Raw genomic sequence first — 14,735 nt, 5'->3', positions numbered from 1 at the left:
CCTTAGCTCTGTAAAAAACAGGCCCCAGTTTGCCAACCCATCCTCTAGACAAGGAAAAAAGATGATTAAAAAGATGGTCGAGCTGGCTTCCTTGTAATTAATTCTGCCCTGCTGTTGGCTGATGGTGGGTGCTGAGTTTCCAACAAGGAGGCTCAGCGTTGTTGGCTGTTTGCAGGAGTTTTGTGTGGTTTCTCTCTCTCCACCCATCGCTCTTTGGGCTTCTGCTTTCTCAGAATCATCGCTCACTGTCTGCATCTTTTCTTATGGGGAAGCCATATTCCTGTCTAATCACATCCTATCACTTTTTAGCCACCATGGCCCTCGGGTGGCTGCTCGTTTTCTTCCATTTTGGGGAAAAGGAGGGTCAGAGGAAGGTTGCACAGCTAGTTCGTGGTGGTCCGGACTTGAGCCCGCATCTCCCAGCTCTTGGCTCTCTCCATCTCCACGTCATGACGCGACTGAAGGGCAGTCTGGGATTCAAGGCCGCTCTTCCCTTTCTAAGCTTGATGTCTTCCAATACTTAAGGGGATCTGGGATCTTGTGGTCTGGGTACTCCATTCGCTGATAAGACTGAAACTTTTTTTCTTTTAAACATGTTGGGCAATTCATTAGATTGTAAGCGCCTTGAGGGCAGGAACTACTTTTGCCTTTTCTGAATCCCCAGGGCTCAGGACAGGATCTGGCATACAGTAGGCACTTAATGATTGGTTGATAGAATTCTTGCCTCAGTGGGAGTGACCAAAGGGATGAAAAGCCCTCCTTTTAAAATTCTGGAAGTACCAGGGCCATGCTGTGGGGTCTGCCTTCGGTTACCCCTCATTCTCCCTAAGTGACTGGCTCTGTTTCCCTATTTCTCTACTCACAAAACAGCCACTCAAATGTCACCAAATGCCTTTAAGGAGATGAGGATGTGGGAAGGGGCATTTTTAGATGACCCTTGGAGATGACCCCAGGTAAATCATCCACTTATAAGCTACAAGTGGATGGGTGGGCAGAACCAGGTAATTGATGAATCAGAGGCTTTTAGTAGATTCCCAATGACCCAGGAGCTCAGGATACAGAGACATAGGTTCTCATGCGGCAGGGAGATGGGAAGGAGACACAACGTGGACTCATGCACATGTGCAGGATACACACAAGATGAACATGAGGTCCACGGGGGAATGGGCAGACTGGCAGCTGAGGCAACAGCTAAGGCTGAGTTTGGAGGGAAACCAGGATTCCACCAGGGGTCAAGTCAACAAGCATCCATAGGGGGTCTATGTGGCGATGTGCTAAGTGCTGGCCACATCAAGCAAAGAGCAGCACAGTTCTGGTCTCAAGGAGCTCACACCCACAGAAACCAGCAGCCCCTCGCCCCTTGGGCCTCCTCTGACAAACTTCCCATCCCTCACGTAACAGCTGTCGAATTCACCAACAAGACGTGGATGTGTGGAGGCTCCCTCTGCTACCCTGTGCCTCCCATGAGGGAGGAAGAAAGAGTCTGAGCTAAACCTTCTACTTCCCTTTTAGGGCCCAGTGAGGTGATCCACAGCCACTTGTGGTTTGATCAATGCCTTCTGGCCAGCTCCCACACCCGCTGATGGAGAGACCAGGAAGGGAAATCGTTCAAACGCCGAATCCCTCACTGTCAGCATCCCCAGATGACTCCTCTCTGTGTCAGTTAGACCCTGCTGCTCTTGGATCCCAAACCTCCCCCCATGTCTCTGTGCGGTGGGATGCACTCCCTCTGTCTCCACCTCCAGAGCTCCCACTTCTCTCAAGAAGATAGCGGGGTTCAGCCGCTCCCTCCTAGGGCCTTCCCTCTGCCTCCCTCACTACAAAACGCTTTGTGACGATTTCTGCGAGTGTTCTACTTGCCGCCGGTAGAATGTTAGCTCTCCCAGGGTAGGGATTATCTCATGGCCCTTGAAGATTAATAGTAACAGATTTTCATTTAAGCAGATGACAAAGGCATGGGCAGTGGGATGACTTAGTGGGTGGAGCTAGCCTCAGAGCCGGAAGGCCTGCGTAAAGAGCCTGCCTAGGACACACGCTCCCTGTGACCCCAGATGAGTCTCCTAAGGGGCAGGGAAGGTGCTGGTTTGCACTGATAGGAGGGAAGTCCTCAAAAATCACAGTTCCAGGGAAAATAAAGGCACACTCTCGCTTCCCCTCAGCCCTGTGATATTGCTACTCTATTGAGTCTGTAAGAAATGTTCATGTCGAGCATTTCTAGCATGAGGCTGAGGAAGGGAGGAAAGAAATCCATTAGTATGAACACTGGAAGATGAAGGAGGCGCCCTGCAGCCAGCCGGGATGGGGTAGGAACGGAGTCCGTTTAGACAATGACTAATACGGCAGGACCTAAATGAGGTCATCAGGAACATTCTGTCAACCACGGGCCTGGGGAGGGGGAGGCAGATGTCAGGATGCTTTGGTCTCCAGTTGCACCAACCAGCTATTCAGCATAAAGAGAAGCAACAGGGGAAGGAGGTTGGAGTGAGGAGTTACAGGGCCTGGCCCTTTGGAAGGGACCTCCTAGTCATGGTCCAGAGCTCTCATGAAAGTAATGTGGAGAGACGGGCCAAGTAATGTGACTGTCAGCAGATCACCATTTGGATCCTGGCCCTGACATTAAGCTGGGTCAGTGGCAGATCACCCTCTCTCCCCGAGCTCAGCTTAATCATTCAAGGTGCTTTGCACTAGGGCAGTAGTGCACTAAAGCATTTTTAGTGAGCAAGGCCCCTTCCCCCAGACAGTTAAAATCCCTGTCCTTGGCACATGGAGACGAGAACACGTACGCTCACAACGTGAAACCTGACGGCACAAGTGGAGGTGGGCCAGGAAAATGGCCGAGGGATGGAATTCTCAGTGGGAAAGAGAACTGGGGGATGGCGTGAGTCCTGAAAGAATCTAATACCTATCGCTTTGTAGCACAGGATAAAAACAGATGAGACGATACTCCAAATATTAAAAATGTGGGTTTTGTTTTAATATATAAGTACAAAATTTTATTTCTTTATACAACTTGAATGGAATTTGGACCAAACCACTAGGATTTGTTTAAAAAACCAAACCAAAGCAATGATATAAAAACTGTAAGTGGGTCTGAATCCAAAGCTCTCCCTCTAATAGTACCAAATGCCACAAGGTACAGATTATTATACAAATGTGTACAAATTTTAAATACAAATACAATGGGGTTCGGTTTTGAAAACAAAACAAAAACAAAGAATGGGCCCACATCAGAATTTCCTTACTCTAAAAATGACAACTTAGAAGGAACCTCTTCTGGTTCTGGATCTAAGTCTCAGTGTTCCCTCCTTGTTAAAATGGAAGCTTTTTTTTCTTTTCTTTTTTTTTTAAACTGGTGTGCAACAAAGCTTTGGGTCAGGAGGCCAACCCCGCCACTTCCCATCCCTTCCCTTTTCTCCCTGTTTTTCGGTTCAACCGCACAGCAGCTTTGAATGGTGAGGGGGCGTGCACATAGCTCCTGGCGACTGTCCAAAGCTGAGCTTGGTGATAGCATGGCTATGTGATGGGGGGAACCTCAGAGGCTCCCCGAGAATTTCCTCTGAGCCAGCTGGACTGGAGCCCAGGGAAAGGAGCCCCAGGGGGCAGGCTACAGAGGCCCAACCTAACTCAAGCAGACCTCGGGCCCCCAAACTTCAACAGCTTTCTCTCCTACGAGAAAGTGAAATTATTCTAGTTGTGTGGAAACAAGGCTAAGAGTCACACACACACACACACACACACACACAGCACAACACGCGCGCGCGCGCGCGCCCCACATACACACGCCTTAGCCCTTCATCTTCAGCACAGCCCACACAATTTTCTACGAGGAGTCAAAATCCTAAAGGAATGATTCTTCTTTGTCAAGAAATGCTTTAAGCTACAGGTGTGTTAGGGTTGCTGGGGCAGCCTGGAGGGAGGATGAGGAAGGGGGTTGGAAGAGGAACAAATCTAACCAATCTCAATCTTCCACATGCTGCTGCTGGTGGAGGTTTTTTTGTTATTTAAATTATATATACAGAAATTTACAGGATAAATTAAAAACTAACAGATTTTAAAGAGTTAAATATACATGATTAAAACGCACACGCATACACACACACACATGTACAAAACTACCTAAGACTCAAGTGCTTTCCTGTAGCTCCCTCGTAAGCAGAGAGCAGAATACTCAGCACTGACATGCTTGGAGACCCTGGAAGATGGGCCGATGAGGGAGAGCCCTGCTGAGCAAACCCATGTCTTCTCCCGCCACCGAGCACCTGAAGCAGCGGCCCTCGGAGGCCTCGGGGAGTTCAGGCCCCGGGCCTGGAGCCGCCAGCCCTCTGCCAGCGCATCCCACCAAGTGCGTTCCAGGAGGAGCTCCGGAGGGTGTCTGGCGTGCTGCACCCATGGGCTGGGCCCTCCCAGGAGGCCCTGGGCCTCCATCCAGACTAATGATGGGACCAGGAGCTAGTCATCCCTTGCCTAAACCTGTTCTTTCCCTCCAGATAGAAATGACTTTGTCATCTCCCACCTGGCATGAAGTGGAGATGGTCACCTCGAGTTGAAAGGATCTGTGTTTTCTCTCCCCGCTTCCCATCCCTTTCTTCCCTCGTACACTTCCCACTGCAAGATAGATAAGGCAAACGGTCAATGATAGGTCTGGGGGACAACACTCGGCTCGGAACAAAACCACCACGTTTTATCTGTCCATAAAAGAGATGCCTTCGGCGCCCAGAACAACCCCCAGGCCCCAAGTTTCTTTGATTTTAAGGCAGATTGATCCACCACCGGAGAAAAGCAAAGCAAAACAAAATTAAAAACCCAAACCCACATTTAAGCCAAGGCTCCCCTTGGCTGGGCCTTCACGTTCCATAAAATTGTTAAAAGTAGGTAGTTACAATCCTATGTATATATTGTACATGTATTAAAAACATTAAAACCTACACCCAGAAGCCAGCAAAGGGCGCCAGAACAGTCTGTGTCCACGTGGGCCAGCAGGGGGGCAGGGAGAGGGCAGGTCCCAGAATCCTTGGCTGTCAGAGTCCGGGCATGATGTAGGCGATGTTGTCCAGAGTATTCGACTGCAGAGGGAGAGCACGGACTCGACTCAGGGGAGCTCTCTGTGCTGGAGAGCAGGGATGGGGGGTGGGGGGGTAGGGGAAAGGGCCCAGCAGGGGCCCTGGGGAGGGGTTAGAGGTGGGGAGGGGGTAAGTGAAAGACTCTGGGGAGGGATCAAAGATGGGGAAGAGAGTAAATGAAAAACTCTGGGGAAGGATGAGAGATGGGGAAGGGCCAGCAGGGGCCTTGGGGAGGGGGTAAGTGATGGATCCTGGGGAGGGATAAAAGATGGGGATGGGGCCAGCAGGGGCTCTGAGGAGGAGGTAGAAATGGGGGGGTCAGTGCAGGACCCAGGGGAGGGATTAGAGATAGGGAAATGGGGGTCAGCAGAGACCCTGGGAAGGGCCTATGAGTTATAATGCTGCTGGAGGACACCGTCTTTGAGTTCCCTTTATCCCTATTTGGGAGATAGGGAGGCCTGGAAATGGATGGGGAAGAACAGGTGGGCCAGAGCAACCACATATCAGTGGGGCACTTGACTGGGCTTCTCCTTTCTAAACCTGTTTTCTGTTCTCTTCTAAGCAGGGCATCTCCCTCCCTCCAGTGGTGCCCGAGCCCAGCAGGACTCACCAGAACTTGCTTAGGGCAGCCATTCAGCTCAGGCAGTTGTGTGGTCAGGCAGGCCAGAGGACCAAGAGCACAAATGATGGAATCGAGAAGAACCGACAGACTTCCAGAAACGGCTACCATTCCCTGAAAAAAACCAGGTCGTAGACTTCAGTCACTCCTCATGGCCACCTCGCTGCCCGGCCGGTCGCCTAAGGCACTCCGAGCACCCAGAGTGGGGAGTGTGGCAGGATGAATGCTCTGATGGTCCTTCCTGTGTCCAGCCTCACAGTCATGAGAGCTTAGGCCCAAGGCCTCACATTCTGAAGGTGGGGAGATGGAGAGGGTCCTGACGCTGGCATGGGGGCTGGATGCCAGGCTCTCATGAGCTGTGTGACTGTGGACAGTCCTGCGTGAGATGCACACAATACTAACGTTATCTGCAGTGTGAGATGTGTTGGGAGGACGCTGTGGGAACTGGTGAGGCAGCTGCTCTCTCCACCTCCTGTCCTATCCTGCCAGGCTGAAGCCCCTGGTCATGCCAGGGCTATCTGCGTATCCTCATGCCCCACATCTGGGCCCCAACATAGGCCACGGTCAGGGGCTGAGGAGTCGTGGCTTGTGCCCGTCGCTCAGGACCTCTGTGACCTTTCTTGCTTTATTTGGGAAATAGCAATCTCACACTGCTAAACTTTAAGGGGCATTGAGAGCATCTCCCTTGTGCCACCCATACATATAAGTGTAAAGTACACTGTGACCACATAGTGGTATACAAATGCCAGCTATTATTGCCCACCCTTCTGGGAGTTTTGCTGAAAACCACTCTAAGATTAATCAAATAGGTGGCATAGTGCCTTTATGAGAGGCCATAAAGGGAATCCTGCCCTAGATCCCTTCGAGCTGTGTGACTCTGGACAAGTCATTTCACTTCTGCCTCATTTTCTCATCTGTGAAAAGTGAATAGTAATGGCAGGTACCTGCCAGGGTTGTTGTGAGGCTTAAAGGATAAAATATTGGTCAGGCACTCTGCCAATTATCAAAGCACTAGGCAGGCTGGCACCAGGGGCGCTCACCCATCCTTGCTGGCAGCCCTGCCTCGTCACCATGAGGATGGCAGCACAGTTTGGGTTCAAGGCCCAACCTGCAGGTCGCTGCCTGGGTGACTTCTGTTACATCATTGTGGGGGTCACTCTATGGACTCTTTCTAGTGGGGTCAGCTGCTCCTTAGGAGACAGATCTTTGTAGGCACTTTGGTGCCTTCTTGACCAAGCAGACCCTGTTCCTGACAGTCCACTCTGCCAGCTGTCTGCAGGGAGTGCTGGATGAGGTGCCAAGGGAGACACGGAGGCAGGACACAATCCTAAGGCCAGAAGTGGGTATGGGCCCTGGGCTCTGGGTCAGCTGTGGGTATGTGTCTATACCTGCATTTGGGGGATATAACACTCTTAAATCACCTGCCATGACCCTTGAGGCACAAAGAAACAGATCTAATGCTGTGCCACCAATGGAGTAGAGGGTCCCAAGGGACCTTTAACATCCACCTGCCTTACACGACACACTTTTTACCTCCCATTGTTTCCCTGGGGAGAGGACTTGGCTAGCTTTGAGGGAAGAGCAAATGCTGGGGCAACCTCACCAGGATATGGAAAGGTCACTGGCATCATAGGGCCCATGGAAAATCCATCTAACTTCCTTGGGACTCAGGAGAAAAATAATCCTTCTGTCTTTCTAAAGTCAACCCGCGAATTCGTCTGCTGAATAAAGTTCAGCACCTTCTATAGACCTAGGGGGATTTCCTGGCTGAAAAATGGAAACGGATTAAGGACTGATAAAATTGCTCAAGTCATCTGCGGATTCATCAGAAGGCTCGAATGCAGAGTCAGCCAAAGAGTGGATCTGGTGAGAAGATACAGGGAGTAATGAAGATAGGAAACCCCCAAGTTACTTTGTGGGTTCCCTCACATCAGAGGACAAGCACTTCCCAAGCATGTCTAGAGCCAGGTATGATTTAGAGGTAGCAAGCGGAGGCCTGGGTCGATTACCTATTCTCAGGAAGAAGGTCCTTAGGATAGCATGAAGCAAATAACATTGCTTACATCACAAATTCTCTCCAATGATTGACAGTCCCAATTCAAGCTTTTTAGGAAGTATAAATCAGGAATTTAGGAAAAATCTAACTTTCCAAGGTCAGAGGAGAATGGACATCTTTGGTAACCAAGTGGTTTGGGCCCCTAGGCTGTGAACAATCACTCTAAATTGACCTTTGCTTTGACAAAGGCAGAAGAAAACTCTGCAGGAAATGTTAAGGATTTGAGAGCAACCAGCAGAAGGGCACATCTGGTGTGCTGGGCTTGCCGGTGGCAGCCCCAGAGGATCCCCGGATCACCTCCAGGATTCACACCTAGTCCCCCAACTCCTAGTGCAGTCACCTTTCTCCTAGCCCTCGCTGCCCCTGGCTGAACATCAATGGGTCTTCTTGATGCTCAGGTTTAAAAAATAGCCAGCCTAATGAAGAGTCTGATAGGCAGGAAGCCAATGCTAATTATCCCCAGAGTCCCCGGGACCACGTCCTCACATGTGCGCACGCTTATCAAGCACGCGCTCTCTGGTGGGTACCGGGGAGGCCCAAGGAGGAAGGGCAGTCCCTGGCCTCTGAACTTACAGTCAGGCACAGGGCTGAGGTAGAATGTACATGCTTATAATTGGAGGATCCTAAGAGAGGCACCAACAAAATGCCCTAATGCCCTGGAAACCGCCTTCATGGGGAAGGAAATGCTGTGGATAAAGCCAACGATGGTGGGAAGGCGGAGGAGGTTAAGGGCACATTCAGGAGGTCAGCAAGAGGAAGGCCTTGGATATGGTGCACAAAGGAGAGCCGCTCGAAGTCTGAGGGCAGGGAGGGGGTCTGATCAAAGCTGTATTTTAAGAAGATTAACCTGGCAGAGAAGGTCATTAATGATAATTATAATATAAAGATAGTGATAAAAAGGGAATATAATTCAATATAATAATAATACATGATGATAATATAATAAAGATAACTGCAAAGATAAATATAATATTAAGACAATTATAATAGATGTGGATATAATTTTTAGGAGGTCAAGAGTAACTTGTGAGAAGTGCAGAGGTCAGGCTGAAGGGAAGGCCCCACTCACCTCTGTTTCTTGCAGCCGGTGACCGATAAGGCTCAGAGATTCTCCCAAGAGTTGAAGGTGTGCAGCTACATCAATGGGGTCTGTTTCAGGGACTTTGGCTGGGGAGGAAGTTAACACGACCGTGCTGGAAGGGGACTTTTTATGAGGTGACATCACTCCAGTAGGAGAAGCTAAAGCCAAAGGAAGAAAACAGGGAGATGACGGTTACTGAACTGAGCGCCAGACAGCGATGGGCTCATTATGCCTTTTACGAGTCACACCTCCCCAGGGCCCAGGCCTTTCTGGCCCCCACTCTGCCCTCGGGGGTCACCCAGTCCAATCCCCTGCATGTGTACGGGAGGGGATGTGACACCTCCCAGACTGGGAGACCGCCTTCACTCCCACCTTTGACTCTCATGGCCCCTTCAGAGCCGGTGGCTGCTTTCCTCTTCACTGTGGTGGCCTCGGCCTTATTCTGTTTGTGCTGGAGGTACTGGGCCTTCTGTTTCCAGACCTGCAGAGACAGCAAGGGTGGAGAAGGTTGTTCAGGCGGGGGAACAACAAGGAAGAGGCAAACTGAACGGCCCACTGGGCTCAGCCAGGAGGCCAAGCTGGAGGCCCAGTGATGAGGTCTACTAAAGAAAGGAGGACCTGGGCGGTGGGAACTTGTGAGACGGATCGTCACAATGAAAGCCTGCCGTTTAGCTTATATGGGGGCTGAGCACTTGGTGAGCCAGGGCCCATCGCTAATCCATTCTGATGAACAGAGTCTCTCTCCCCAGAGAGTTTGGGAGGCAGCAGCTTCAGTGGCAGGGAGCTGCTCCAGAATCAGGCAGACAAAGCAGAATTAGTAAATTCCCTGTTTTCACTACTCCCCATGGCTGGAATGGCCTTCTCCTTCTAAAATCTTAATTGTCCTTCAACGTGTGACCCTCATTTAGCTGCCCCCCAGCACTGTCTCTCCTCTGGGCTGTGCTATAGCAGATGCTGCTGGTCTGTCCGTGGGAAAGACTGAGAGAAGGGAGGAGACCTGGGGCCAGTCTCCCCCGGAAGCTGATTAACAGGGGCCCCTGAGCAAGTCAGGGCTCTCTCCTGGGCCAGGGCTTATTGATCTGTAAAGTGGAAATAATAACAATGATAATGATAATTTATTACCCACCTCACAGAGTTGATTATTGTGGGGAAAATGTCTTATAGAGTTGAAAACATCATAAAAATATGAATTATGACCACGGTAGCTAGTAATAAATGGCTGCTGAATGAATGTTTAATAGACAAACGAATCTGACTTTGAAGAGAGAGGTCCTGGGTTATAATTGTTCACCCCTAACAACACTTGTGGCCTGCCTTTCTTTGAAGAGGTTGCTTCATCATTTGCACAAATGGGGTGATCACTTCTCCCTCCCAGTGCAACAGCACATTGCTAGTGGATCAGGTGGGTGCCCCACTGCTGCCCAGATTGATGCAGGTCTAATCTACGATTCTGCTCCTGTTCAAGCAGCTAGCACGCTTCTCTTAAATGATGCTCTCTGACCTCTGGAATCGCTCTGCTGGCAGCCCTGGCTTTGGGGCCCAAATACAAGACCATTAAAAACAGGCAGCTTAAGAAAGCAGTGACTGATACTGAGGAGTGCTCTGGCATACTCTCTATAGGTCATGGCCCCGGGCTTGGCAGAACCACATTACAGGTTATGGAGAAAACCACAAGGGGAAAATGTTCAACTGCTGTGAGAAATATTTGTTGAATAAGGAGAACAAGAAGGAGAGGGAAGACCTGAGATGGATACTTTTTAAAGGGAAAAGTATGATGCCTGGAAACTTGGGCTTAACTTTAGTTCCTGGAAAAATTCTAGAGGATGCTACTCTAGGGGAAGAATTGTAAACACCGGGAGCCCGGGAGGAGCTGACTGCTAATTTCTCATGTGCTCCGTTAGGCCCTGCTCAACATCAGAGCCAGACCCTATTTCAGTCTCCAGGATTTCTACCACCTACTCTTGACTCCCAATGGGAGAGACCACTCTCCTTATGTTCTTCCCACAGTCTCCTGAGATAGCCCCAAGGCTTGCCCGTAAGGTACCTTCTCTCCATATTAAAACAGGTCCATGGAAAACAAATAAAGTAAGGGAAGCACAAAGTCACTAACAGTCATCACGGTTTCATCCTGAACAAGTCATGACACATAATCTGATTTCCTTTTAGGACAGGCTAGTTGCTAGTCCAGTGCTATAACCAAAGCGTTCCTGGTGTTTAGCCAGGTACTGAACAAAACTGCTCACTGTATTTTTGTGAATAAGATATGGGCTAAAGAAGAGTACAATTCATTTGATGTGGAATTGATTTCGTTGGACCTAAAGAGTTAAGAGGCTGCTGAAGACCAAGGAAAGGGTGTCTGGTGTAACACTGCAGAGATCTCTCCTTGGCCCTGGCTGGTTGCAGTTTTATTAGTGATCTTGACAAAGGGATGGATGGGATGCCCGGCCAAGGGAATCACCAAAAAGTAGGATGCCAAGATTAGGATTTCACAAAGTCTGGCTGGCCGGCCTGCTGAGTCAAATCTACTTAATAGGTTGGGAACAATGTAGAGCATGAGTGGCTGCATCACTACCACCTGCACTAAGTCACAAGCCCTGCTACAAGCTTCAATGCTCTCATTTGTCAAAAAGGAATGATGTTTTCTTGCATCCATCTTTGGGAAATACACATAGGGAGATGAGAGTGTGCAAGAAAAAGAAATGGGGGTGTTGGAGGACATCGAGACTGGTCCAAATCCACAGTGCATGTGACCCTAAAACTATGAGATTCTGCTTTCAGAAGGCTGCCCTAGTGTGGGCCTTGGTGGGGCCTAGAAGGGGGAAAGAAATGCAAAGTCTTCGGTCAGAGTCTCATCCTGGGCATCAGGAATGAGGTGGGAGCTGGAGGGCAAAACCTAGAGGATCTGCTGGAGCTGGACAAAGGAGGCTTTGGGGAGATTTTTGGGAGTGCCCCGGAAGGAGAATCGTATAGGGCACAGAGGCGGCAGAAAGGCAAACTGAGGCTTGACATAGGGAGAAATGGCCTAACAATGGAGTTGGCCAAAAGTGACTAGTGAACAGTGGTGGGCTCCTCTGGGAGTGGTGAAGAGGGGTTTTCTTTCCAGGTCGGGGTTGGCCTTGGGATTCGCATGACAGGGAACATTCTCCTTCTCAGAGGCTCAGCTTCTTCAGCTTTACTTGGGGATAATAATCTGCAAGAAGCTTTCCCCACTTTGGCTGTTGTAAGGAGAGAGTCCTGTAGCTTTAGGTGGTGTGGAATCTGTGCTGTCATGGCCTAGACTGGGCATCCCTTCCGATTCTGCTTCTGTTTGGAGGCTGAGTGCACCCCACAAAGGAGGTTTCTGCTCATTCTCTTCTTCAAATTGGCTCCTTGAGATATATACCATGGGGGAACTGGGCTCAAGGGGAGGACGCAGGGAGGGCAGATTGGAGAGGAGAGCTTCCTCAGAAAAAAGGCTGACTTTCCCATCACACTCTCAAGGCAGGGAGGGCGCCTGGCTACATCTCACAACCACCATGGGGATGTGGTCAATGACAAGAGTATCCACAACAGGTAGGGCAAGAGGAGCATCCATGGGCAAAGCTTTGCTAGGGTCAGAGGAAGGCCCACAATGCCTCGGGTCCCTCCTCGAGGGATGGCACAGAAAGGCTGTATACTGCCCTGCTGAAGAGACAAACGTTGTCTCCAGGGCCACACACCCAGAGCAGCTAGAAGTCCCACACCTGAGGGCTCAGTGCCACAAGGTTCTGGACACCAGTCTGCAGAGGTGTAGAAAGGTGTGACTTTGCTGGGAGAGGAAAGATCTAGACCAAGTTATTAAAAAAAAAAATCTGAAAGGCAGTATGGCAGCATGTAGTAAAAGGCACTGGACCTGGATGTGGGAAGCCCTGGGATCAAGTCCAACCTCAGATTTATTGGCTAAAGGCCCCAGGCAACTCCTGCTTTGCCCTCTGCCCCAGATATCTTTCCTCCCTGTAAAAAAAAGGGGGGGGGGAGGTCAGATTCAAAGATCTCTGGCTCTAGGGTGACTTGGTCCTGGTAGGTAGTCATGCTTCCAGTGGCTTTTTGGGGCTCCTGGTGGCCAGGCCAAGGAGTGGCAAGTTCTGTCTGGCTCTCCCTTGGCCTCTGGACTCACACCGCTCAAGAGCATCTATGAGGTGAGGCCAGGAGAGACTCAAAATATCCCCAATGAAGCCAGGGTTTGAGGAGTATTCCAACTACAAGAAGCTCCTAAATGATTATTTGGACACTTACCAGTTTGTCTTTTTCTGGCAGTTGTTTCCATACTTCAGCCAATTTTTTGCTCAGTTCCCCAAAATCTGGCAAAATAGAAAATAAGGTAAATATTCAGTATGGAGAAATGATTCCATTAAAAGAGGAACAAAAATAGGTGACGAGTGTGTATAAGCATTTAGGCAGGTCAGACTTGAATTCACTGTTGGTCTGTCCAGATGAAACACACAGGCCTCCAGCCCAGCTCAGAGAGAACCTAGAACCAAATCCATAACAGTCCGGCTCCCAAAGGTTCTCCCTCTTCAACACATTCAATAAATGCTTTCTAATAGAACCTATCAACTTATGCTTTCACATAATAAAGAAGGAATTCTTTAGTCCTCTATAGGCTAAGTATCTGATAGAACAGAACCAAAGAAGTTTTTCTCTCCCCCTGTCTCAGAGGCGATCGTCTGGATATAAGAAGAGTGGGCCACACATTAACCATATCTTAGTACGGCATTTCACATATCCTAAAGTGCTTTCCCCTCAGCTCTCAACTGATTTTCAGTCACCTGTGAGGAATGGGGGGCAGGCAGTTTTCAGAGAAGGAAGCTGGGCTTAGAGAGCTTTGATGGGCTTCCCCAAGGTCACAGAGAAGGTCAGGGGAAAAGCTAGGGCTAGAAGTCAGGGCTCCTGACTTCTACGGGGTTTATGGCACTATACCGGCTGCTTAGAAAGGACAGAGAAAATGAACATCTACGGCAGTGGGTTAAACTCTGACCTCTACAGCCAGACCCCAGGGATACAGGTAAGAGCACGGATGCTGTGGTACCAAGCACATAAACAACAAAGTTCAGACCAGGTCCTCCCAAGTATGGAAAGTTTGCAGCAGCCTCTTGGGGAGCAAAGTCCAATATATACACTCCCACAAAAACATCAATATTCACTGAATACTTCTACAATGGACCATCTTCTATTTGCAAAACAGGTATTTAACATTTCAGATGCTAATCTGACCTACTTAAATAACATCAGAAATGAAGCTGGAAACAGATCTGGCCTTCTTCCCATTCATGCAGGAGTCCCTACAAGGCACAAGGAGGCAGTCTGTCCCAGGGGGACTCCTTGCAAGGCCTGAGGTCAAAGGGGAGATGCAGCCTTACCTATTCCTGGGTGCTCCGCCACGATGGTGACCCGATACTCCTTACAGAATACCTGGTAAGCAGACATGTTCTTCTTCTTTGGCTAGCCCCAGAGAGAAAAGTGAACAGGACAAGACATAATTAGGACACAGATTTAGAAACCTGGTACCCAAGGGGACAAAGAAAAAGAATTTGTGTGCTGTTCCATCAAAGGAAACGATTCTAAGTTAGGGTTTTCAGATAGCCCAGAAGTAGATGTTTCATAATTGGTTATAGATTACAACTTCCTTGAAGTTAGGGATTGTATATCATTTGCACATCTTCCCCCCTTCCCCCCGCCGACCTAGCAAAATAAATGTTTGCCAAGCGTAGGAAAGAATCTCTTTAAACTGTAAGCTTGCTGAGGATGAAGTCTGTCATTTGCCTTTCTTTGTATCGCAAGTCTTTAGCACAGTGCCTAGCATACCGTAGGCACTTAATAAATGTTTACTGACTGACTAGAATGAGGTAGATTTAGGGCCGAAAGTACAAAAGACAAAACCAGCTGGCTTTTCTCAAAAAT

The 14,735-nt window shown here is 49.3% G+C and overlaps 1 protein-coding gene across 5 annotated transcripts in view; it reads right to left on the bottom strand.

Moving 5' to 3' along the window:
* Positions 1-3,977: 3,977 nt before the first annotated feature.
* HMGXB4 (HMG-box containing 4) overlaps positions 3,978-14,735 on the bottom strand; it is a 31,018-nt gene continuing 20,260 nt past the window's right edge. For all 5 annotated transcript variants that reach the window (XM_074271521.1, XM_074271524.1, XM_074271523.1 and 2 more), the window contains 6 exons: positions 14,195-14,276; positions 13,071-13,135; positions 9,189-9,297; positions 8,805-8,974; positions 5,671-5,793; positions 3,978-5,063 (listed from right to left, as the gene is read on the bottom strand). In XM_074271521.1, the coding sequence (XP_074127622.1) occupies positions 5,019-5,063; positions 5,671-5,793; positions 8,805-8,974; positions 9,189-9,297; positions 13,071-13,135; positions 14,195-14,276 (594 nt within the window). In that variant the 3' untranslated portion in view covers positions 3,978-5,018. The remainder of the gene's footprint in view (positions 5,064-5,670; positions 5,794-8,804; positions 8,975-9,188; positions 9,298-13,070; positions 13,136-14,194; positions 14,277-14,735) is intronic.

The sequence above is a fragment of the Sminthopsis crassicaudata genome, chromosome 5 (assembly GCF_048593235.1).
Source record: "Sminthopsis crassicaudata isolate SCR6 chromosome 5, ASM4859323v1, whole genome shotgun sequence".
NCBI lineage: Eukaryota > Metazoa > Chordata > Mammalia > Dasyuromorphia > Dasyuridae > Sminthopsis > Sminthopsis crassicaudata.
The sequence above is the reverse complement of the archived record's forward strand: the minus strand, read 5'-3'. Positions and strand labels throughout refer to the sequence as shown.